Genomic DNA, 27,154 nt, shown 5'->3' with positions numbered 1-27,154 from the left:
TTTACTTTAAACAGTTTTCAACCTCTCTGCTTGCATAACTAGTTTTCACACACTTGTAATCAAACATGTGGTGCTCAGCTCTTTGGTGAGGTAATTTATTTTTTATCAAATTATTTGAGCTTCATAGTGTTTCCATGTTCCCTGTGGGATTAGAGTACCTCTGGTTTGTTATCGCTGATATATCAAATTCACATTGATTTAAATATTGGTGCAAATATCCTCTATTTTTCTTTCCACAAATACATTTTCAAATGCATGAAACTTACAGTAAAAGTAGACCGATATGTGTTTGCTTACAAGCCAGGCTGACAAACAATCTCCACAGCTGGTTGCTTTTCTTTCCTTCACATTACAGCTGAAACAACAATTGTTCTTCTGACAGGGTAAGACCATTGTGAGTGTGCACTGTCTCAAAAGCTTCAACGGTCCGTCTCCCGTTCTCTCATTCACCTTGCAAACCTCAAGGGATTTTCAGTGTGACATACTGACTCCCCAAAAAGGTTTTTTTGATTGGCTTTACACATGTTTATGTCCTTTGTACTGCAGTGCATTGGCCGGTCCTTTAACTTTTAATGATACCGACCCAAACACGGAAAGCACTGAAAATAACTGCTGGAACAATACAATTTGGGCCGCAGCCTGTTTCCATCACAGGGGAAATCCTGCTGCCTGGACAACCACTGATAGGAGTAAGATGAGAGGGAGAGAGGGAGAGAAGAGAAAGGCTAACTGTGGAGGGGCTGTAAGTGGAGGACATGTGGGATCCAGTCCAGAGGGAAAAACAGTGCAGAGGTGCAAGTCAGGAGAGAGGGGAAGAAGACGGTGGTTTAAAAAGAGTCAACGAGAAGCAGGGGTAGATGGGGGGAAAGGCTAAAGACAACTCAGAAGATAGTGTACCACCTCAGGTCAGAATACAGCTGAGCAGGAACTTGTTATTTGAAAAACACATAGTGTGAGCTGAGCCATTATTAATCTTGAAATTAGGATACTGATCCAGATAGATTAATGTAAAAAGTACTTGAATCATAAGATCTGTCGAATGAAATAAAAACAAGGTGTTTTAAAACATTTATAAAGTCAAACTGCAAACTAGCCAAATGAATGTGCAACAATTAAGCATGCAGCAGCTTTGAATAATACATATTATTGTCAGTCAGTTGGATTTCCATGAAGTATGTTTTAGATGTTCACGGTCCCCAGAGGATAAATCCTAATCACTTTGGTAATTCTCTGACTTATCCTCTAGGGATATCAGCATTTCGAAGTTTACACATAAATATACCTGAAGGATTGGCAGGGAATTTTATACAAACAATCTGGGTTCCCATGATGGACCCCAAATACTTTGTTTGACTTAAGTGGTTTTAAGTGATATAACTATAACTATTGTAATGATTACAAGTTAATTTGGTACAAACATGGATGTACAAGTCAGGATAAATTGGCATAACTTTGCTGATCCCATGATTAGTTTGAACTAGCGCCATCATTATGTTACATTTTTTAATTATTTAAGCCATAATATATCATACAGATTTTGTGTAAGATTATGGGTTATGGTTTTCCACAGATGGAAAGTACTAAGTACGTTTTCCTGCTCCCTATCCATCAATCCCATTGTACATATATTTTTCCAACGTGTTGATACCTCACTTCCCAGAGTCCTGCAAAACTGCAGTGAGCTCCACCAACCTAAAATAATTAAATTAGAACAGCGAGTCTCAAAAAAACGGTCCCTGTTTAACTCGTGGCAGTGAATCGGCCTTAATTAGAGAAATATGGCCTGCAGCCTGACAAAGAATCACTACACCTTTAATATGAGACAGATTCTCACAAAAAATCATACTAAACTTGTTATTTGAATACTTGGATGTGGCCTCTTTTTGAAACATTTCTCAACTGTTAACAATCGACTTCTCCCCTTATAGGCCTCTGCCGCTTCATGCACGGACAACAAGTACTGCATGTGACCACAAGTGACCAAATATCCAGCAGCAGGAAATCCTAACCTCACGTTGTGTGTAGTGACTTTAACAGAAGTGTTCCTCCATGCATATTCTCCCATACATTCCTACACAGAAAATTACTTTGGCAAACTACTATGCTGTGGTTACCCCTTAATAACGTTACGCAAAGCACAGGGAAGAAAAGCAGACCCAATTTATTCAGCGCTGCAGCCATATTGAAACATTTAAGGGTTCTGTATTGAACATTATTTAAAAGTATATAAATCCAAATGTACCAAGGTCCTACTTTGTGCCATGGGATTTTACTTTGAAAAGAGCTTTAATTTTAACAAGATAATACATTTAAATTACATCTTGGTTTTTACCCTTACTTAATTCGTCTATTTGGGGGTGAAGTCATACACGAGGATCCCTGCTGTCAGGTGCGAGGCACAATAACTCATAATTATGATTATTTAATGTGCTTTAATTCAGAAGAAAAGCAGTCATGAATAGATGAATGAGTAAAAAGTGGACAAACTGTTCCATTTGATCATTGAGTGTAAACAAGTCTTAACAACTTGTCCTTATTCTGCTTCCTCTCGTTTTGTCACAGAGTAATAGATATGAAAGTGCGACAAAGTGGATGTAAGGAAAATGAAAGGATAAGAAAGACTGTAAGAAAAAATTGAGAAATGGAGAAAAAAATCCTTTAAAATAGGTTTGTTAGATGCCATGTCAGTCCAAAAAACCTCTATGTGACCCAACTTAACCTTTTAGTGTATGCATTACCATATAAAGTAAAGCAATCTTCTCTCATGCAGTTCAATCAAAAAATAAACTGCAAACGATCAGTTAAGTAAACGAGTATATATACAACAGTACATAAAGACAACATTAGTAGCCATAAAAAGTCAGACTGTGGTGGTGTTTTACGATCAGGTTCATCCTCCTAAGGTGCCTTTCTGAGCCAGCCAGCGCCAGGGGACTGATTTACTTGTCACACAAGGGGGACATATTTAGACGTGCTGCGCTGGAGATAGTAGGCGGTAAAGCTGGCAGGGCAGAAAATGACCCAGACAGTGGGAGTGTGGAGGACTAGAGGCGAACACGTAAGACACACCGGATAACCTCCTGCCATTAAACCAGCTGTGATTTCTGACCAAAGGCCAAGGGACAATGGACTGCAGTACACTAATTACACACCCTGACATGGATAATAGGAAATGTACTTTCTCTTTATGAGGACGAACAGACGTCGGTAGATCTATCTTTTACAATTTGTAGTTGTAGCAGAAATAAAAGGGTCGTTAATGTAGCTTTTCAGACGCTGCTATATGCTGTGGTAAAAGTAAAAAAGTGCTATTAAATCTGTCTCCTAATGACCGCAGAGAGGAAATACTGGTAGGTACCAAAGTACATGACTCAATAAAATGGACTTGGCTTTACACTTCACGTAAATAAAAAAGCTTTAAAGCATTTCTTATAAGTAATTATGTCTATGTTTACATTAACCTGCCTAGGTGTCAAGTTTTAACTCCCACCCATTAAAAACACTGTTTTTGTGTAGTGCTATACAAGACTATTTATAAGGGACCACCAACCAGAGACCACCATGTTGCAGTGGCGTAGCCACCATAGGGCCAGTTTACTCATTGGCCCGCCCTGAGAAAGCTTCGGTGTAATTTGTATTTATTTTTTATTATTATTATACATTTGTTTATTCACCCATTGAGAATATCCAAGCATTCAAATTGAAATTCAAGTGAACAAATATCGAGTTGAATTACTGTTGTATGTGTTTTATCCTCTGAACGGAACTAATTTCCGGTAAAAACTGGTTGAGGTGGTATGAAGATTTTCCCTGGGTGGAATACAGCGCAAGTAGGGACGCGCTTTTCTGTAAAATGTGCAGACATTTCCCCAGCCCAGGAGCTGAAGGTGCATTTACGAGGGATGGATATGTAGACTGGAAGCACCTGCGTAACTCGTTGGAGAGACATAAAAAAAGCGAGGACCACTGCAAGTCCATGAGCAGATTTGAATGCTACAACCTATTGTTGCTGTTACCTAGTGCAATACAAGAGTTACATAACGATTGTAAATAACCCAATTTGTGTTCTGTGAAACTGAAAAGGATATTACATTGTTTTTGTTACTTTCGTTGCAGTTGTATATGTCATAAATGTAATTTAGGTTAACTTCCTGTGTTATTTAGATGCATTAATTTTGAAGGCGAGTTTACGCTGTTGACAGGAAGTTGTTGTTGCTATGGAAACAACGTGACGGAGAAAAGGAGCGGAGATTAATCTACATATAAAGACGGAGAAAGTAAAGGAAACAAAAAGGATAACGTTTATGTTTAAGTTTAGCACCCCCCGAAGAGGCACAAGGTTGGTATTAACTATAATATAAACATGTAGGTTGTGTCCTATTCGTTTGTATGCTGTTGTGTAGCTTTGCTGTCTGTTTACAGTTAACTTTTGGTAGTATGCTAAAGTGATTCTAATACGAATGGAGCCTAAATGTATTTGTTATTTTTGTGTCTTTATAGGTCTTACGTTGATATTGGAGATTTCAATAAATTCATATCATCAGTCAAGTCTTTGACCATTATTCGGAGGGAAATGCTACAACGATGCTTGGCAATGGGCATTATTATATATTATTATTATAGGCCAGGCCTACCATAAAGTCATTTTTCCCCCTGGAAAAAGCTGGCCCACCCTATTTTATACAGGCCCGCCCTAAAGTAAATTTCTGCCTACGCTACTGCCATGTTGTCCCAGACTGAGAAACAAAATGTCGAGTCGACTTTCCATGATGAGTGCATTATGCACACGGAAAAATATATAGTTTTTTTCATATAATGGATTTTATATTCAATATTTTTTTAAATGTTTAGCTTTCAACTTTCTTCAGTTCTAACCATAGACTGTATATATAAATGTTCTAACCCAAATAAATTAAAGCTACAATTCAGCTGCAATATAGACATTTTCCAGAATAAAAGATGGAAAAGGATGCACTGAACCCTATAATCGATTCATGTAATTTTACATTTTTAATAATAAGGCTATACTATAAAGGTGGTTAATAGTGAGGTAACTTAATAAATAGAATAGAAGAGCCATTGTCATTTACTTTGTTACAAAATGGCATTTCAAAGTCATGCTAAGCTGGAAAATCTTCATTTTGTGAGAATGTTTGTTTTAATTGTCTCAAATATAATGCTTTGAAGCCATATAAACACAAATTAACTTAATTGGAAGGATAGAAGAGGAGTGTAATTTGTCATTCACTGTTGGTATGTGGTATTCTATACGGCTGTTATAAAAGCAAGATTGATTTTCAAATATATGTTAAGAGAAAATAGAAAGTTTAACTTTAATTACAACTACAACAAATATAATGTAATGATGTAGGCCTTAATCATTCAACTTACTTTAAATGGCCTTAAAAATATAATTGAAAAGGGTTAATACAGTTTTGTTATACTTGTTTATGTATTTAAACATCCAGAGAATATATAAATAAGCAGTGAATTATACATGCACATTTTTTGATTACTGTTTTCATTATTGTTAGGCTATAATTAGTAATTTTTCATTAATTTATACCTTAGCCTAATATTAAAACTGGGAAAATAAGAATATTTACAAGTCTTCAACACACAACAGTATATGTCAAATTTAATGATAAAAAAAATAGAAATACAAACAAGGAAGAAATATGAAAATAGGTTAAGAAGTAGCGTACAGTATAATAAATAAACTAGTCTATTGCACACCTAATGTTTATAAAATAAACGAAATAACTGGTGGTAAGAAAAGGGAGGTACAGCAGCAGCACTGGCTGTCCCGGCCGCCAGTCACTGACAGTAAAGCGGGTAACAAGATATTCAAACTCAATACGTCATCCCACAATGCACTGCGTTTACGCTCTCCTTGCAGCATTACCTAATCCCACAATCCACCGCGGGTTTAAGAATCTTCTGGTTGGTAGTCAAGGCAACGCGCCTTATCGGGAGGGCCGGACTCCGCCCACGACACGCCCCTCAGCCAATGGGAGAGCCCTGTCATGACATAATGCCTATTTTTAGAGAGGCAGCAGCAGCAGATAAGGTTTGCCTCCACGCTGCTCAGCTCAGAGTATATACACATCCAGGCAGAGCAGGAACCACAGACAGGGTCGGTGCCTGACAAGAGAACTTCATTCACTGACTCAAAACTAGTCTGGATACTTGGCGAAAGCTTTTCTACCATAGCTAAGAGCTAAGTCCAGCAAAGTTTGGACGTCTTTACGCACAGAGAGGACGTTTGGAAACCGGTGTTTTTCCCTGAGAAGGAGGGGAACGAAAACGTATTTTGATAAATACTTTTTAGCTACGTTGGCTTCTCTTCCATGTATGCCAAGATGGAAACTACTTTTTATGACGACTCGCTCAACGCTTTCTCCCAGCAAGACAATGCCGGCTACGGATACAGCAATCCCAAAGCGCTGAAACACAACATGACACTGAACCTCGCCGATCCGACGGGCACTCTGAAACCTCACCTCCGCGCCAAAGCCAGCGACATCCTCACCTCCCCTGATGTGGGCTTGTTGAAGCTGGCCTCCCCGGAGCTGGAGCGGCTTATCATCCAGTCCAGCAACGGACTCATCACCACCACGCCGACTCCTACACAGTTCATGTGTCCCAAGAATGTCACCGATGAGCAGGAAGGCTTCGCCGAGGGGTTTGTCCGAGCCCTGGCTGAGCTCCACCACCAACACATGCCTGGCACTCTGAATGTCACCTCAGCTTCTCAGACAAGTGTCAACACTTCCCTGCCGCCTGTGTCATCTGTTGCCGGTGCCACCGTTTACAACAACAACATAGCCATGCGCTCGGACTCGCCTGTTTATGAGGACTTGGACACTTTTAACCCGGCACCAAATTACACCACCTCAGCCCCGGTGATGTCCTTCTCTGCTGCCGGGCCACAGCTTCCCATCTACGGACAGCCATCCTCCAGGCTCTCGGCGCTCAAAGAGGAGCCCCAAACGGTGCCTGAGATGCCGGGGGAGACGCCTCCTCTCTCCCCGATCAACATGGAGAACCAGGAGCGCATCAAGGCCGAGAGAAAGCGAATGAGGAACCGCGTCGCTGCCTCCAAGTGCCGAAAGAGGAAGCTGGAGCGCATCTCGAGGCTGGAGGATAAAGTGAAGAACCTCAAGTCCCAGAACTCGGAGCTCTCGTCCACCGCCAACGTGTTGCGGGAGCAGGTGGCCCAGCTAAAACAGAAAGTGATGAACCACGTGAACAGCGGGTGCCAGCTCATGTTAACGCAGCAGCTCCAGACCTTCTGAGGCGGTGTCATCAGCGGCGGCGGAGAGAGGGGAGACTGTTGAAAGTAAAACGGACGCGTCCTGTGATAGTGAGTGGCTGTATCTCCTGAAAATCCGGACGGGATTTGGGATGATGTGGCGAGACACTGGCAGGACCGGGGCCGCACTGAAGTTCCTGAGGGCCACGGGCTTCCCGGTGCCAGAGATGGACCCGGGACAGTGACAGTAGCCATGAAACAGAGAGGGCATGCAAGCAGGATAGCTTTCTGTTTCCTGCTGTTTTTACAGAGCTGGACAAGACTGAACTTTCTTGATTTACACCCAGCTCTGCATGGACCTTATCATGACCATCAAAGGAGAAATTCAGTATTAGAGGATTTAAGAAAATGCAATAGAGACTTTTTCTTGCTTAGCCACAATGGCCTCTGCCTTGGGCATGTAGGCCAACTCTAAACGACTGAAAGGTTGTAACAAAAGCTGCCTGACTTCTGAGATATAGTACAAAGTACTTTTTTCTTTATTGTAAGAAATGCAGTTAGAAAAACTTTAAGATTTACTTGTTTTTTTTCTAAAGTTGTTTAATGGGGTTTCACTCATTGTTATATGTATATAAGATCAACTTGGAGTACTTATGTTTACCCTTTGTAATATGAAATACTGTTGAATTTTTTAATGTTTTGTTTTCTGAGCAACTCAGAAACTAATCAATATTTAAGAAAATAAACCAGATGAAATGAAGAAACATTGCCTCTGTGTTCTTGAAAGTGTGTGTGTGACAGAAAAAAAGTGGGTGTGCCATGTCAGGAGCTCAAACAATAAAACATGTTGCAACATGTTGCAAGAGCTGCCAGTTCCCAGTACCTCAAGGTAAATTCCATTAGTGCTTGTATTGATCAATGCTAAGTGATTGTGTGTCAGCTGACAGACCAAGCTACCTTACAGATGGAGGCCAATACAAGTCCAGGTTTCTACTTTGTCTCAAGACACACATAACTATACCGTATATAAATATGAACAAAAACCTCCCATTGTTCTCAGGTGTTAACAATTTCCATGGTGTAAATACAACACTGTCAGTTACAACATGTTGAAGTATGCGATAAATCTCAACTGAAGACATACGAGGTGTCACTGATTTGACACATAACAGGAAAATGACAGGCTATCCTCCATTGCACCATACAGTTATTCAACAATACTTCCTCCCCTGTTTGACTTAACAGTGTTAACTCAAACATACTCCAGTATGTCGAAAACTGCCTTGAATGAAGTCTTAGGTCCTGAGTAGATAAAACGTACCACCATGGTTTTGTAAAAGAGTGCAATTAAGGAAACATTGTAGCCTGCTATCAGATACTGTACTTTCAATGAGAATAAGCTCCTCTCTGAAACAGTAACTTAAAAGGAACAAACATAATCAAAATGTAAACAAGGATCCAACAAGAAACACCTAAACACAACGTCAGAAACGTATTGTTAGGCCTTTGAATTCAGGGAATGACAAAGGTGTCAAAAGTGTGTTTCCATCAGTAAGGCTGCCAAAATCCATCCCAGTATGTTCAGATATGAACAGTTCAGAACGAATGTTTTTTTTAATAATAATAGTGGCTATACCTATGGGCTGTACACTACTGAAAGTAAAGCCACCTATTGCAGTAAACCACCAGGTCCTGCAGATAGTTACAGCAGGTGAATGGGATAGGTCAGAGATATTGCATTCAGGTAGTAGTGCGTCCTGCTCCAAAATACACACTAGAGGGAGACACAGACCAGAGAGATTCTCAATCTTCATGCCTCAACTGCAGCTTGTATAGGACCATCAGTTTTTGCTTGAAAATTAAAACACACATTTCATGAGGTGTTATAAAAACAGGACAGGTTATCAAATATGGAGTCTTTAAAGATTAGATATGCTGATACACAATAAAGCCTTAAAAATAAATAGCTTTATATATTCTGTCTTACTATCATGTATTTATCCTTTTTAATTTGTATTTTCTCTTATTTCTTTGATTCTTCTTATATTTTTTGCTTATAAGTCCATAGAGAGGATTTGTAAAGCATGGTTTAACACATAAATGTAAAACTGGTTAGCGACTATTTAATAAATTCACACACAAAGGAAAATACTTTAGGTAAATGCAATATCCACTGTTATAAAAGCATATGCAATGAATGTTTTAGTTTAGATTTACTTTCATGATCACGATTTGGGAAGTTGTTCAGTAAGAGCATGAGTTAAAAATGAAACAACATAACATAAACATATGTAGATATGATTATAAAAGAGATATAGGAGATATCAAAAAGAGTTGCAAGCAGGTTTATTCTAAGTCATTTGTTAGGTCCAAAGACTGTCACAATTGTTATTATTTATTATGCATTTACGTGATAGGATTTTAATGGGGTCTATCATTTTGCTGTTCGGAGCTTTTTCAAATTTGGGGCAGCGTGACATCATTCCCGGAAAGCGGAGTCCTTCCCTGCCATATAAGGAGAGGGGGCGCTCGGAAGATCTACGTCACGACCGAGGAGGCGTGTGTTACGGGAAGTGAGTCGACTCTATAATCTCTGCGTAATAATACCAACGTGAGCCCTGAGAAGTTATCCGAGGGGGCCACACTGGACAAAGCAATGAAAAGATTGTAACCTATAACAAAACGTATCCTATAGGAAGAAAAGTAAATAGATGCATACCATTTTCCACATAACAAATTGAAATTGAAAACCCAATATCTAAATATAGATGCTCAGTTTTGGGTAATCTGAGTCTGAGTGACTGTAGCTCTATAGATCATTTGAAAATAAAGATGTATCGTTTTAGCCTGGCTCTTACTTGGAGCTTTAAAATGTGTGTTGCCTTACTTTTTAGGTCTTAAACATATATTGATTCTGGGGACAGGTTATTTTTTGTATTGCTCATTGATTTAATTGTTTAGTCAGACAAGGAACTGATTTTGTTGAGTAACTTTGATTTATTTTTGTTATCTTGCTCTGGGAAGCCCTTTGGGCTGCATGCTTGTATGATCTGATTGGCTGTGGTTTTAGGATTGTTAGGCTATTTAAATGAAGTTGAAATAGGGTTTAATGTTGATTAGGCCAAAAAAAATGCAAACAAAACGTTGTCGAGACTACACTAAAGCAGCTTTCTGTTGTGTTTTTTGTACTTTGTTGTGTTTTTGTACTACCAAAAGTGGGGCAACTATGTAATATTTTGTATAACTTTACTTAAGTTTACATTTCATTTTTGGTTATGCAGACAGCAACAACAACACTAGAGGTCAGTGTCGTCTTACGATTCATTATTTCCCCACTCAACAATAGTGATTAACCATACAGTCTATGGATTAAACCAATAACTCTGTGTAGCAGCAACCTTCTGAACCACATCTTTCAGGCTGATTTCTAGAAGGAATCCAGATTTTATCATAAAATAATAGCCAAAGTATTTTATTAATTTAATTTCAGAGTGCTGAAAGCCAAACAGGCTAAACTGGATGCCACCTTATCTAATATTTCCTTAGCATTGCACCTGTCTCTACGTACTTGCAGTGTAGTGCAGACATTGCTGCAAAAGGCAAACAAACAAACATTTCTGGACCCCAAACCCTTCTGAACCTGGCAGCTCAGTGTAATAGGCACACATAAGTTGATTTGTTGTTGGGCGCTGGACCACAGGTAATTATCAAACCTGTTGGTCATTATTCTATAGATATTTGATTGAGGTAAATGCGTAGTCGGCCTTGCACTAGGCCACCTCTTCCCTTGTGGAAGCTGTTTGGTAGACTGGTTACTGGCCAAAGCCAACCCAAACACGGCTCCACGCTTCTCTATAACAAAGCAGCTGGTGGGCATGCCAGCGTGGTTTTAGCCAGAGCCGTATAATAGATGGCGCTGGTTTTAGCTATTCTACAGTAACTCAACTACAAGGGCACAATGGAGAGGGATGCATGGAGGCTAACACCACTTCATGCTGCAGCTGAGAGGGGCCACAAACGTGTGACAATGCTTCTTCGTGAGGCTGTGGTTAAAGACATCACAGTAAAGAAACTACTCTGCACTGTCCTGCACGAGGCAGACACTGGGAGGTAGTGAGGAGACTGGGGCCAAGCTGGGAACATCTTAACGTTGGGAAGACACCTCTGCAGGTGGCAAAGAGTAGAGACACACCAGACCATGAGCGCATTGCAATTTTACTCATGAAAAATATGTTTCTTATCAAATTACGTAAGGGGAGTTAATAATACAAAGGACAGGAAGAAAAAGCCATCTTAATTATCTTTTATAAACTATGTGCTCAGGGACTCTAATCACTAAAGAAAATATGTTTTCCAAAAGACTTAAGCCAATACAATTGAAGATCTGAAACAGTCCTCATTTGAAAGGAGATTCAAACAATGATATGCCATATGGGTCAGTAACAATTTCAAGTCAGAGATTTGTCCTCCTAAAGTAAATTAGCCATGAATCTTACAGACATGTCTTGTGGACTTGTGATGCCCACATTTGTTCAAAAAGCTGATATTTATTACACTAATGTTATGCTTGAACTACTGGTTGGTCTGTATTGATTCAGTGCTCAGTTTTTTAATTTGATGTGTAATGTTCTTGAAAGGAGGTCTTGCAATAGTAGCTATGTATCCGTGCGCAGTTGTTTAGGTAAAAACAAATCTGCTGTTAAAAAACGAAATATTCAGTAATTCACGGCTTTATTGACAACATTTCTGCAAAGATGCATATTGTGCTGGAGGGTCGGAAGATGGTATCTGCTGATGATGCACATTCCGCCTTGTGATGTGTTACTGACTGTCACTAAAACCAAAACCACTGGAGACCTAAATGATCATGGTGGGAATTTTTTTTTCAAGCTTTGGGTTTCCTCACTTGCAGTTCTTGGTAATTATTTTCCATCCCCCCACTTCACTTTTCCATTATGTTACCGTTTCTTTCATTACTCAATTATAGTACACCAGAAAGTGCTTTGTCACAACAATACACTGAGACACATCATGGCCCAAATAAACATACTTTAATATGACATATTTGACATAATCATTCTTAACTTGAGTATTTCCATTTAATGCTACTTTTTATTTCTAGTACACAAAAAATCTGTGGCAAATTGTACTTTTTACTCCCCTACATTAATTTAACATAGAGTACCAGTATGCTTATATGATTGATGTAGTATACTGTACTACTAATCTACCCAGTTTTATACAAAGTATCTGACATTGGCTTCATATTGACCAACTAAAATGCCCTTACATGTATTTTCTTACTGTTAAAAATAGGATAGTATTATATTCTCTGATATTATGATAACGTATATATTGATAAATAATATCCCTTTTTACATACAAACCCCAGGAACAGAAAACATGTCCAACATAGACTGTGGTTTCGTTGGGGACCTACTCTCGCGGTATGAAAGTCATGTGACATAATTTTGTGTCACGTGACATTGTTTTGTATGAGACGCCTTACTCTTGCAGACTCTGGATCATGATTTAAAATGGCCAGAAACGAAGAGAAGCAACAAGGAAAATTGAACAGACTGTGGCTTCAGAAAGAGAGAGAGGGTACGCAGGCAGAAGCCCAAAGCATATGCCGTATTTAATTCATATTTGTGCAATAAACAAACATACGGAGTGCTAGCTTTGAGTTTTAGCTACAGTGATGCTAACTCACAGTTTTTACTTAGATTACTCCATCCGGTTGTAATGAAAGCAAGGAGATAATTTAGGGTGCTGCCTTTAGGAAGTAACATGAAAAGCTAGTTAACATTTCCTTACAGTGCTTATTTCCTAGCATTCACCATGTAGCTCATTTTAAACACTAAGCTCCTGCTAAACTAATGGTTCATTTGTTTGTATAATTTACAGAGGGACGCATCAAAGATGTACATGAGAGGAGACCCAAGCTGGTAATGAAAAGTTATTAATTGTTATTAATGATCAATCAATAAAACTTCACCTCAATTGCCTTATTTCGACTAGTTTATTTGAGCCAACCATTTTCTTTGCAGTCTACGCTCAATTCAGCTTCCTCTGTGAAAAAGTGGATCCTCAGCATCAAGAATGAAATAGAATATTATTTGCAGGTAAGTCCATTTTAAGTACTGTGTAAAATTAATTCAACAACGTTTCTAATGACACTGAAATAACGTTTTCCCTGTACGTCTTCTCTCTCAGCAATCCCAGCTGTCTCACTACCCGGAGAGGAAGATTGCTGAGTTCCAGCTGCGCATTGAGGCTTTAGAGAAAGAGTACAAACGCTTCATCACCAAACTACGAGTTCTCGACCCAGCATGCAAACATAAGCCATGGACTCCTAGAGCATACTGCAAGAGGAGAGCAGACACGCACGACACTCTAAGTATCGGTCAGTGTGTTAAAGCTTATGATGTATCTCTCGCACGCAGTGAAAGCTTGGGTTCAGTTTGCATATTAACAGGCTCTAGAAATATATTACAAGTATCATCCTGTTTTGAGTCTTTTAAAGAATTGTCAAATATAGGCAGCACATTGCAAGTCGGCATGATATACATGAATAACCATACGGTTAAGCCTTTTTTATAGTCCTCGTGGAGAAATTTAAAGGACACCTATCATGCTATATTTAAATGATATATTGTAGGGCCATACCTATATAAGGTATATTTATACGTTTCTGTTTTCAAAATACCAAACAGATCATGCATTTTAGCCATGCCTCATTTCGCTCTATGTGCTGTTCTCCAGCACTGTTTTTGCACGGGGCTGATTCTGTGAGCTGCAGCTGACCACCCCCCCCCTGCAGGAGAGGGGAGCAACCATGCGCGGGAAGTCTTCTTCGCTGCTTTTGTGGCAGACTACAGCGCCACTTACAGGCCTGGCATATGTACTACAGCGTCTCCAGCGCTTTCGAGCGGCAATGGCCAGCCGTGGCCCAACCCCACATTCCCCTGATAGGTGGAGAGTTGGCCCAATAGCCGTAGCGCCACTTTCCTGACGTCAGTAAAGTGTTCAAATCTGGATCAGTTTTTATCAGATCCGTTGCAGCCCCTTTTTTAGAGATTTGGGTATGGAGGAAAATAGAGAGGGTTGTGTTTTCTGACACTTGGTGAGTTCCACCGGGGACACATATTCATGTATAAAAGACGTACAAAAGTGCATTTTGCATGATAGGTCCCCTTTAACAAAATGTGTGTTTTTTCATTTAATTAAAAACTTGCAAGTAAATATAACTTTTTCATCTGATATAACAGAAAAATAAATATTTCCAGCTATACACCGACGTATGTTTACATGCATGCACACAAGTAGACAGGAAGTCAAATTGGGACACAAGTTTGATTTAACTGATTAACTTGTTGAAGAGTCTCGTGATGTGTGAATACACAGTAAAAAAAAAAAACGTTTTCTGACAGACATGCAGTATTGTATATTTGTATTTTGCTATTAGTTGTTCAATATCCTTTTTTTCTGACTATATTTTATTATGGGTAAAGTATTTCTTTAACACACCAGCAGCTGACCTCAATCTGTGTATCTTCTCTCCTATTTACAGATAAAAAACCTCGGCCCTGTGACTCTCATGAAGGCAGCGGTCAGTCATGTAGAAGTGAAAGCGACTTGGTTGGAAATTTGACAGGATGTTTCAAAACCTCAGCCCCTGAGAAACAGCGACCTCTCAGCCAATCAGAGACCAGGGTTCAAACCCCTTTCCCCACCCACCCAAACTCAGACCCCTCAGAGGCAGTGAGTGCAGACCAGGACCGGCCCCTCTCCTTTGACCACACAAAGCTGGCGATCGCGGCTGCTGCATTCAGGGGACCGCCGGTTCAGCGGGGCTCCTCTCAAACACAGAGCCTCGCCATGGTGCTGCAGTCTGGCCTGCCCAACCTTGTTAACGCTTCATTAATGCAAACACAGTCAACCCAGAGCAGAGACACACAGAACCATTGTGGTGCGAGGATGGGATGTGTTGTTGGGCAAGAGCGTAAGTCAGGCTGTGAGGCCGCAGAAAGGATAGCTGGGAAATCATCCAATACTGGGACAGCTGAGGAGAGGAAAGGCCATGTCCTGGGACTAGACTGTTATTCTTCTTCTGATGAGGACTGTGACACGTGATCATCGTGAAATGTAATGGTCCTCTACATTTTTAAATGCAATAAAGTGTTTTATGGAACCCCTTTCTGCTCTGAATTCATTAAAGACTTCCTTAATAGTGTTGGGTCATGCAGGTGAGATATTTATGTTAGAAATGTTAAAGTTTTATACGTATTCCTTTTAATCCTGTCATAATTTTTGATAGGCCCATATTTTCTATATTTAATTTCTGTGACAGGTTTCAGCTACACTTTTAGATTATGGATCACGATGTCATAATTTGTAATCAGTACACAGAACATCTTAATATTTTCCTCACAAGCCATGCGTAAGGGAAAGTTAATCTTTGCACGAAAGACATGAGTAATGTCATTCATTTCAGGTTCAAAAATCTTTGTAATTTCAGTCATCATGACCACAACATTCTCCGTTATGCAACAGAGAGATAGAAGACGGTGAGAACCAGGCAGCGTTCATTGATATACTTGCTGATTCATTGAATCTTTTTAGTCACCGTGTCTGGTTTTAATAACTGGAGCAGAGCCACTGAACACGGCCTGGTTAGACCCCACAACCCCACCCTCACACTTAAACACTGAGTGCCGTCGCTGCTGCTGCAAGGGCTGTATGTCACTTCTGGGAAACAGACACTTCAGCTTGTAGAGCGCAGAATGCCTGAACAGTTTATGGTTAAGGTTGACGTATAGTTGCCCTTTCAGTTAGAGCTGTGAATGCAGAATGCAAGCTGGGTTTCCCTTTGTCTCTGCAGGTGCCTGGAGAAAGGAAATGAAACTGCATCAGTGGACAGAGAGGCCTGAGAGCTCTGTTTGTAGTTACTGAATTAAACACATATAAATACAAATGTACACAATGTACAAGACTAGCTCTGCTTCAAAAGTAATGTAAAACATAACACAGTTAAACAAAGTTGTAGTGTAAGCATTCGTGAGGCAGCCCTCCAGTGCAATGCTGCATGTCTTGTTTTAAGTTCAATCTATGAAGCTGAAAAAATGCTCTTTATCAAAAACCACCAACACCCACTTAATGGCGCTAATAAATATTTATTGGGGAAACAACTGGAAACTGTTGCAACCACAGTGAAGGAGCAGCGTAACTGATCTTTATCCTATGAAAGAAACCCAATAGTGGCAGAAAGACCACAACTGCATTAACTCCTCACTGAGTGGAGACGAAAGGGTGTTTACGCGTTCAGCTTTCCTGTAAATTCATCTCGGAGGTATTGTCTGGGGTTAATTCTCACCTCTGAAGTATCGCTGTTTCACGCTACCAGCTTTTCAAACGCAGCAGAGCCAATGTAGAGACACATTTTCTTTTCATGTGGCAGCAAAATCTACCCACAAATCTACTGAAACTGTTGCATCATTGTTTACTAACACGCATTTGAATGAAAATGCATTATTAAATGGTTAAAAACTAGGGGGAAATGTTCAGATTTAGGGCATGATTCAGATATGAAGAAGTTCAGTGACAACTAGAAGGAAAAACAAATTCACTGTATGTTGCACACATGTGCCAAAGACCTGTTGTGCTGCATGTGAAATGCTGGGCAGGTGACTGTGTCTGTGGTTGATCACTCTTTCCTTTCGTGGAATTTGTGAAAAGGTCTCATTCTGATCTTGACTTGATGGTGGTTAGTGAGGTGGGGGTCAGCTTAACCTCTAGCTTCTGTTCCCTTCAGACTGAGCTACAGCTTTTTAAATGCACACTGCAAAGATAAGTAAGCACATAGCTAACTTTAAACTTTGTTTTAGAGTGACAGGTAGTTTTAAAAACTATGCAGAATCGCAGAACAGGATAAATTGGCTGGTATTACAAGTGATTGGCTTGTGTATTAATGACAAGTAATGAGCACTTGTCTTCCGCCCACGGTGCGTGTGGGAGGGACTTGTGGGTGGTGAATGACTTGACAGCTGAAGCTTCTTTTTTTAAGATAAGAGGTGAGAAGACAAAAGAACACACCTCCTTGTGCAGAGCTGTTAGATGCACACAGAGTTTGGACCTGCACCATGAGCGTTGACCAGAGCTATCCGTTCCCACAGGTGTTCCTTGTGGATGGAGGTGGAGGGCCGCAGCACTCTGCCAACCCTCCGAATCTTGTACCCTGCTGGTCCTACCCGCCCCCCCAGGAGAGGGTGAGGAGCCGTGGGAAGAGTCGGGGCTGCATGGGGGTCAGCCCCGCTCTGTCCCTGATCGTACTCATGCTGTTCCTGCTTGTGTTTGTGGCCCTGGGGTTTGAAGCCTACCAGGTTATCAACATGCAGGGAGAAATGAGAGAGTTAAAAAAGGTAAGGGACAACAGGCTGTGATGGATGTGGAGTGAATGTGTAGAGTCAAAGGAAGAAGGCATGAGACAGTGGTTTCAATTTCATTTGTAACCGAATTTCACATCACTCTGAATTACTGTATTAAAAAGCAAATTATCACTACTGCAGTGTGTGGCAAATAAATAGATTTGAAGTTGTAAAAATGTGACTGCAGTGTGTAGAAGGTCAAGAGCTGGTAAGTGATGACTCTTTGGACATCTCTTTTGACTCCAATGTCATCGGTTCCCAAAAACGAATGCATTACTTTGCGTCAACGTTTTTTTTTGGAGGCAAAGCTGCGTATTAAAAAAAAGGTGTGAGGTAATCTCACCTTTGCACGGAGACAAGAGTCTAGAGGTGGAACGTGGGAGAGTGGAACACCGAGCTGGAAAGTTAACACTGCAAAGTTTAATGAGTTCACTTTTTTTCTACTTGACATGATTTAAAGGGTTAATATATTTCAGCTGTGCTGTGACCTTTAAAGACGCAAACCAGGGAACCTATTGCTGCATCTGTGGTCTCTCGTCCAGTCAGACCGGATTTCCTCTCTTGACTTGTGCTCTGAGAGGGCTTCGAGATAAAAGCACTGAGAGTCAACAGTCTGTGATGTGGTATTGAGAATTCTCTGTTTCTCCTGTGTTTCACTTTAGGTTCATTCTGCGACTGAGTTTACTACACCTCAGACAAAAATTGAGTTTGATTCACCTCAGAAGCAAATTGGTAAATATAAACACCACTCACCACACTGACCTAATCAAATTAAATCTTTCCCAATGGAGTGAAAAAGATGATGTGACTCTAATCTCATGGTTGTTTTCAGGTGATAAACCCGAGTTGATTGAAGAGAAGAACAACAGACCTGCAGCACATGTGACAGGTAACATAACAATAAAAAAGAAACCAATCCCCAGATTCTCTATATTACATAGGACAGAAAGAGGTAACAGGATTTCTCCTCTCTTGCAGGGCGGATTGAAACCTCAGTGTTCCCTAAGACTCTGCGCTGGGATCCTCATGCAGCGCGGTCGTTCCTCTCTGGAGCCGTGGCCTACAGGTTTGAAGATGGTTCCCTGCAAGTCAATGAGACGGGACTCTACCACATTTATTCACGGGTGGAGTTGATCTTTCAGCATTGTTCTCCTACCTCATCGTTCATACATTCGGTGTTTGTGAGGAGAGCAGGACACCACTTGCCTCTTACCCTGATGGAGGCCCACAGAGCGGGTTTATGCTCTCAGCCGAGAGACGCCTGGACCACAGAGAGTTACCTCGGCTCCACCCTGAAGCTGCAAAAATTCGACAGAGTATTTGTTAATGCATCTCACCCAAAATATCTTAGTCACGCACATTATGGCAACTTCTTTGGTCTCTACAAGATCTGATGGTTTAATGTTTTATATTTCTTAATTTAACTCCAAAATCAGAATATAAACTGGTCAGAATGTATCTGAATAGCTTAAATTGCTGATTTAATTGTTAGAATGTATAAAAACTGCACTGAATAGTCTAATATGAAATGGTCCGCAATGTTAAAACCCAGGGAAATATTGCACACTGTCTTTATAGACAGATTTAAAACTGGTGGTTAAATCAATTGAAGCATTTTCCACACATTCACACAAGGTGCCTTTTATAAAATGTAGAGTCTGTTAACACTAACACGCTTGTTAAGTTGTAGCCTTTTTTAAATATTTATTAAAGTGTGGATCTGACATGTATGATGTCAAAATATGTGAAAATGTTGGTAAAATGGTTGTTTGGAAGTAAACAAATAAATAATTTAAGTTGATTACCTCATGGTGAAATTTTTTGTTAAACAAATCTGAAAAATAATTCATGTTTGAGCAGTCTGCCGTGTTTACACCCACATGACCTTTGTTTATGACCACTGGAAAGTATTTAGATTAAGAAACCAACTCAAATGTGGCTTTAGTCCTGATAATGAACTTGATTTACATATATTCCATTGAGGCACAGAAGAGGTATAAAGCAAGAAGGTTTGCATTTTTGAAAGATGCAGTTAAACTCTACAAAGCATTAGCAGAAATGTTCAACAAAAATGTATAAAATAATTTAAAACATTTAGCTTGCAGACCACAGAGCAGTGCACTTGCATCATTGCAGCTGCTTTAGTTGCAGTTTGACAGCTTCTATGCAATGTTCTTTTTTCAGTACACCACAGACATTTATGACAGTGATGTGTGAGAAGATGCGCAGGCTGGGCACAGATGAGGGGACTGAACATCGAGGTTTGACGTGCATTTCCTTCCTGTGTGAAAATCACAAGGGTCTTGCTTTTGTGCAGGTCGATTTTTGCGAAAAAGTTAGTGCTTCCTTTTGTGAACAAACTTAGAGTATAGTATAGTCATTTTGTGCTTAACCACATATTGCTCACAGAGGCTCAGGGGTTAATGATCAAAGGAGAAAAAACGTTTTGTGTACCATTTCTCATCAGCATGCTAGCGTGAAAAAAGTATGAGTAAGGGATATTGTGTAGAGTTTGCTGAGTGGATCATTTCCATTTTTACTAAATAGCAAATAAAAGCAACATTTCCGAAAACAGATCAATGGTCAATTTTAAATATGCCATGTCAAAATTGATCTGTTCCGTTTCTCAGGCCCACTCCAAGATGCAATACAACAAAGTTATCTAGAGTAGACCCACAGATGAATAGGTGTTCATGGTTTTACTCAGCAAGTTAATTAGCATAATTCAGACTACTTAAACTGCAATCAACAGACTTGTTGTTGCATATTGTTTCAATAATCCCTTTCTATATATCTTTTTATGATGCTGTCTGTTTCCATATCAGCCCCGACACAAAGCCCCTGTCAAGCTTTTTGGAACCAGATAAGGCTGCAGGATCCTATAATCTGGATCTAGACTAAAGAAATTGTCATTTTTTGAGAGTATCTAAAATATACAGTACGAGTATAGGGGTCTTACTAAAGGAGAAAAATGCTGTATCCATGTGAGAAACAGCATTGCATTTTCTGAGCATAAAAATCTATTATCTTTATGATCCTGTCTGCAAAGGCTCAAGGTTTCTTTTACGTTTATCTATTTGATGCTGAACTGTTTTCTAAAGGGTAAACCTTAGAAAAAATGTGTTCATTTAAACTCAGGCACACAATTGCATTTGAAGGCGAGAGCAAATTATGCAAGGCAGACCTTTAATGCTGAAGTTTCAAACAGTTTAAAACCCCAACTTTGTGGTAACACAGTGCCTTCACGAGATATGCCCTGAGGCTTTCTATATGACCAAATTGAAAGTCAAATATCTTGCAAAGCGATACCTTAAAGCCTCTGAACATTTTATAGATTGCTCACCACAGTCATGCCAGATCTCATGCGACATTGTGCAAAAGTAATTAAAGAAATATATATATATAATAATTAAAGTTGGCCTGCAAAACTCATCATTTTAGAAGCACTGTCTGATTTAAATAGTAATTTACACTTTTCAAGTATTTTAAAATACAACTGACATGTATTTAAAATATTATTGGTTGCTGTAACCACTCTCCTCTACACTGGCTGTGAAGTGATCCCTTCCTAATACAGACCCAATGTAAGTGATCTAAGACAATATTACATGTCCTGTTCTGTGACAAAATCCAAATTAAGCTAATATGACGGAATACTTGTTCATTGTATTTATGAAAACAAATATTTTAAGGCAGGTGTTTGAACCTATGAGAGTAGGGCAACAGCAGCATGACAATAAAAACAATGTGTTTATAACATCACACTTCTTGTTTTCTTTCATGAATATTGGACAAAAATACTCGAAACATCCATATCTCTATAAAAAACTATTTTTATCTGAAACATTCATTCTTCTATGGCACTGCTGTGATGATCAGTCATTCATACAACCAGTTTAGAAAATAGGAAAACATGTACATCACACTTCTTGTTTTCTTTCATGAATATTGGACAAGTTTACTCGAAACGTCCATATCTGTCAAAGAGCTGTTTAAGTATTCAAACACTAAAGCATTAATCTGATATCACTGGTGTTTTTTTTCTCAGTACTTTTATTTGAAAACTGTTATGACGGAATACTTGTTCATTTGTATTTATATAAAAAAAAATGTTTTAAGGCAGATGTTTAAAACCTATGAGAGTAAGTTAACCGCAGCAGGATAGATATCTTCCCCCATCTGGTGGACTTATTTATAAATTCAACATCAGTGTTCAGGATCAGTCAGTATAGTTAAAGGTCCCATGTCATGGCCATTTCTACTGATCATAATTCCATTGTTGAGGTCTACTAAAATAGATTTATATTGTGCAATTTTTCAAAATCACATTGGTTTCTCATACAGCATCTCTGTATAGTATGTGTATTCACTCTCTGTCCTAAACGGCTTGTTGGAGCTCCTGCACCCCCCCCCCCCTCCTCCCCCCCCCCTATGAGCCCAGTGGCCGTCTGCGAGACAGCGAGACAGCGAGACACAGCGTAACCCAGCCCGAACCAGCACGAACACACACACACACCCGCAGCCTGGCTGGGAGTTTGTGTGTGTGCTCACACACGACTCACAGCCTCGCCGCGTCCCGCCGTCTCGGGAGGAGAAATCGGCAGAGCTGCAGCTGAGAAAAGATTGAGTGTGTGTGTGTGAGGAAGTCACACTTAACGTAACGGCTCCACGGCTCCACGGATTGGTCCATTTGGACCAATGGGTCCATTTGGACGAGGCGTTCTGGGGCAGCATAGACCAACACACTCTCACTCCATAAACGTCCAGGAGCGACGCTTGGTCAGGGTCCCGAGGCGTACAGTTAGGACGCTCCTAGGCTCCTTCAGCTTCATAAACAGACGCAAATAGCTTTCAACTGATTGCAATGTATTCCCATCTGCGGCGGGATTTGACGCTCATGGAAGCACGGCATTCGTTTGTGTCGGCGGCTGTTAAAGGCAATGTGAGCGTCCATTCCCATTGGATAACGGAGAATTGTACACCCGGAAGTAAGTATTCCCCTTACTGTCAATTGATTTGACAGTGATATCTCCACTACTCATCAACTCAAAAACACCAGATTATCCTTGTTAATTAAACGACATTGATAGGTTTTAGTGTACAATGCTTTTGTCACGTTTTCCCCTTCAATTCTGAGAAACAAGTAGTTTTCTATGGATTTTGGATGGCCGAAGACATTACATTACCCACAATCCTCTGTAGCAACCATAGGCTGTATATTGCAACAGGCAACAGCTTCGGTTCATGTTAATTTACAAACTCTTCAACTACAACCGGAGTTATATTTAAAAACATGTTAGAAGGCCTCACAAAATAGTTTAATGTCAATTTAAATTTAAATGTGAAGGAATGTGTGTATATTAACTGTGGGTTTTTCTCTGGAAGTTTTTCCTGGTACGATGTGAGGGTCAAAGGACAGATGATGCCGTTTTTCTCATACCGATATTCCGCTATGCACGCTGGGATTTGGTGTTTATGCGATGTGAAATCCGAAAACATTAAAAAAAAATTAAATAATACATTATTCCGAGTGTGCTTGCTTTTCTCTTTGAAAGTCATCACATAACGGCATTGTAATACACGTTTCGGCTGCATTAAATATTACATATCTGCCGTAGTTGTCTATTTATAGACATGAGAAGACTTCTAGACAAACAGGAACTGCCGCCAAAACTGAAAACTTGACGTGGATCTTAAATATATAAGCAATTATACAACATCTTACATTTATTTTCACACAATACGTCTCCTTGCAGTATCAACACTAATTCGGCTGACTTTTATATTTGATCCAATTGGTAGATAGGCTGTATTTATGCCATAACGGTGCACAGCTGATAGAAAGGGACACCTACTAGTTAAAGCACGTTATTGCATTTTATAATTTTATTATTAGATATTAATAGGATCCCTATAAAGTATATTCTTTACTCGTCGTTATTCTCTACTAATAGTTCATTAAAGACTGTATATAATGACTATTTTGCACATCCCATTCAAGATTTTCTAAGGTTTATTGACATTAAAGACTGTATATAATGACTATTTTGCACATCCCTTTCAAGATTTCAAGATTTTCTAAGGTTTATTGACATATCATATTATACACAACTACGGTGTAGTTATGCAATGAATGAAAAACTTGGGTCGCAGGTTCCTCAACAGTGCATTACAAGACATCTATCAATATGTGTGTACCTCCACCATTACATTGTCATATTCTGCACATTTCTTAAACTATCTACATACATCTTATAAGAGTATAATACATATGTATAATATCAGTTAAAATAAGTGCTTAAACATAGTTAACATTGCAGGAAAGCAATATATTAGACGTTAAGTACTTTGTCAGGCTTAATATTTATCTGTAGATACAAATTTGTGTGTGTGCTCTGCATGTGTGACCATCAAAGAGGGTTTCATCCCTCCATATTCATCTTCTATACCCCCAAAGCTTTTTTCTTATTCAAAAGAAGACCTTAACCTAAAGTATTCTTTAATGTTTAAATAAAGCATTATTAGTTTGTCTGTTTTGCACATCCTCCTATTAATATCTAATAATAAAATTATAAAATGCAATAACGTGCTTTAACCAGTAGGTGTCCCTTTCTATCAGCTGTGCACCGTTATGGCGTAAATACAGCCTATCTACCAATTGGATCAAATATAAAAGTCAGCCGAATTAGTGTTGATACTGCAAGGAGACGTATTGTGTGAAAATAAATGTAAGATGTTGTTTAATTGCTTATATATTTAAGATCCACGTCAAGTTTTCAGTTTTGGCGGCAGTTCCTGTTTGTCTAGAAGTATTCTCATGTCTATAAATAGACAACTACGGCAGATATGTAATATTTAATGCAGCCGAAACGTGTATTACAATGCCGTTATGTGATGACTTTCAAAGAGAAAAGCAAGCACACTCGGAATAATGTATTATTTAATTTTTTTTTAATGTTTTCGGATTTCACATCGCATAAACACCAAATCCCAGCGTGCATAGCGGAATATCGGTATGAGAAAAACGGCATCATCTGTCCTTTGACCCTCACATCGTACCAGGAAAAACTTCCAGAGAAAAACCCACAGTTAATATACACACATTCCTTCACATTTAAATTTAAATTTACATTAAACTATTTTGTGAGGCCTTCTAACATGTTTTTAAATATAACTCCGGTTGTAGTTGAAGAGTTTGTAAATTAACATGAACCGAAGCTGTTGCCTGTTGCAATATACAGCCTATGGTTGCTACAGAGGATTGTGGGTAATGTAATGTCTTCGGCCATCCAAAACTCATAGAAAACTACTTGTTTCTCAGAATTGAAGGGGAAAACGTGACAAAAGCATTGTACACTAAAACCTATCAATGTCGTTTAATTAACAAGGATAATCTGGTGTTTTTGAGTTGATGAGTAGTGGAGATATCACTGTCAAATTAATCGACAGTAAGGGGAATACTTACTTCCGGGTGTACAATTCTCCGTTCTCCAATGGGAATGGACGCTCACATTGCCTTTAGCAGCCGCCGACACAAACGAATGCCGTGTTTCCGTGAGCGTCAAATCCCGCCGCAGATGGGAATACATTGCAATCAGTTGAAAGCTATTTGCGTCTGTTTATGAAGCTGAAGGAGCCTAGGAGCGTCCCAACTGCACGCCTCGGGACCCTGACCAAGCGTCGCTCCTGGACGTTTATGGAGTGAGAGTGTGTTGCATAGACAGGTATTTTCTGGGTGTACTTTGAGGGTTTGTGACTTTTCAGACCGTTTACATGCATAAAAACCTTCATAACACACAAGGGGATGGGTAATAACCGGAAAAGCATGACATGGGACCTTTAAATCAAACTATTGCATGCTGTGTATAGCTTTAAATATTTGTGTTTTTCTCAATCATTTCATTTGAAAACTGTTATGTTTGTTAGGCATTTAAGTTCTTAATTAAAAGGAAAACGTACTATAATAGAAATATATCAAACTATATCAAACATATGTATAGTACATTTGTCAATTCAGACAGTAGTATACAAAAAAGAACTAAGCTTTACCATGTGGTCAATTAATATAGGCTATGTCCTTATTGAATTACTAGACAAAAAAGCTATAATGTGAGATATATATGTAATTATTCGAACAAACCACAACAAAATCAACAATTAAAGCCTTACCAAACCATTGTAAAACTATAATAACTACTCGACATCTTAAATCAAGGGAACACAAACTGTAGGCTAACTCGTTGGCTGCCAGCATAGTTAATATGGTTTACTCAAATGTAGCTCTGCCTGCCTAATTCCAGCAAAACAAATGTAGCTTGCCATCAAGGCAGCATTACAATCAGAATCATAATAGGGTAATTGCCAAGTTGTTAATGTGAATGGTGAATATAATCAAATAAAAGCAAATACAAGTGCTTGTAGGAGCCAAATATCATGTTAATTATATGTTTTCTCATGTATGTAACTATATCCTATCATTTAGAGTAAAGGTTGGAGCAGATGTTTCCAATTATTTTGAAATAGAAAATGGTATTCCCCAAGGGAGTGCAGTCAGTCCAATATTATTTAACATCATGATTAATGATATATTTAGACACATGCATCCAATCGGCTCTATACGCAGATGATGGGGCTATTTGGATGAGGGGAAGAAATGCCCCATACGTAATGGAGAATATAGCTAGAGCGATTAAAAAAGTGGTCATATAACTGGGGATTCAAAATGTCAGAAAGCAAGTATTACAAAAACTACATGGTATTTACAAACAAACGCAAGATTGATGGCCAACAGCTAACACTATATGATCGTCCAATGACAAAGGTGAATGAGTTCAAATACCTAGGACTGTGGTTTGATAGCAAATATACATGGAAAATGCATATTAATCAGGTGGAAACAAAATGCAAAAAAGTATTAAATGTATTGCGAGCTGTAGCTGGATGCAACTGGGGCGCAGACAAACAAGCATTAATAGACATTTACAGATCAATTATGAGGTCCACAATAGACTATGGTTGTATAGTGTATGGAGCAGCAGCAAAAACATTGCATCATCCCCTATCAATGCAGTTCTGATAGAAGCAAGAGAGACACCTCTGGAGATCAGAAGAGAGAAACTTGCTCTGTCATACTGGGTCAGACTACAAGGAAGTGGAGAAGAAAATATTTCAAACAGAATATTACAGGATTGCTGGGAATATGCAAAATTCCAGGGACGTGAGTTTGGCTGGACGAGTAAGGAAAGAACGAGGGCATATGGAGTGGAGAATATCACGTTTGCCAAAGCAACCCCATTTAGCAGTGTTCCCCCATGGCTTTTCCCAGAAGCTAAAATAGATATGAGTATTGTAGAAAGGAAAAAAGAGTGGCAAATAAATGAAGTGGGAATTAAAACAAGTATGTATCTGAATGAAAAGTACTACAATTACCTAAAAATGTACACAGATGGTTCTAAGAACAAGGAAGAGTGTG

The 27,154-nt window shown here is 39.3% G+C and overlaps 3 protein-coding genes across 3 annotated transcripts; all 3 read left to right on the top strand.

The window, feature by feature from the left end:
• The first annotated feature begins 6,082 nt into the window (after positions 1-6,082).
• On the top strand, positions 6,083-8,029 carry jun (Jun proto-oncogene, AP-1 transcription factor subunit). The gene has a single exon (XM_034147782.1). The coding sequence runs from the start codon at positions 6,351-6,353 to the stop codon at positions 7,296-7,298; it is 948 nt and encodes a 315-aa protein (XP_034003673.1). The 5' UTR covers positions 6,083-6,350; the 3' UTR covers positions 7,299-8,029.
• A 4,712-nt stretch (positions 8,030-12,741) lies between these two features.
• si:dkey-86e18.1 (uncharacterized protein LOC557342 homolog) lies at positions 12,742-15,453 on the top strand. Its single transcript, XM_034147497.1, has 5 exons — positions 12,742-12,859; positions 13,163-13,203; positions 13,306-13,380; positions 13,472-13,661; positions 14,829-15,453. Exons 1-5 carry the CDS (start codon positions 12,793-12,795, stop codon positions 15,389-15,391), a joined length of 936 nt encoding a protein of 311 aa, XP_034003388.1. The 5' UTR covers positions 12,742-12,792; the 3' UTR covers positions 15,392-15,453.
• Positions 15,454-17,319: 1,866 nt separating this feature from the next.
• faslg (Fas ligand (TNF superfamily, member 6)) lies at positions 17,320-19,486 on the top strand. Its single transcript, XM_034147273.1, has 4 exons — positions 17,320-17,676; positions 18,345-18,414; positions 18,515-18,571; positions 18,661-19,486. The coding sequence occupies exons 1-4, from the start codon at positions 17,398-17,400 to the stop codon at positions 19,074-19,076; spliced, it is 822 nt and encodes a 273-aa protein (XP_034003164.1). The 5' UTR covers positions 17,320-17,397; the 3' UTR covers positions 19,077-19,486.
• Positions 19,487-27,154: the final 7,668 nt, after the last annotated feature.

Source organism: Trematomus bernacchii, unplaced genomic scaffold (genome assembly GCF_902827165.1).
Source record: "Trematomus bernacchii unplaced genomic scaffold, fTreBer1.1, whole genome shotgun sequence".
Classification (NCBI taxonomy): domain Eukaryota; kingdom Metazoa; phylum Chordata; class Actinopteri; order Perciformes; family Nototheniidae; genus Trematomus; species Trematomus bernacchii.
The sequence above is the reverse complement of the archived record's forward strand: the minus strand, read 5'-3'. Positions and strand labels throughout refer to the sequence as shown.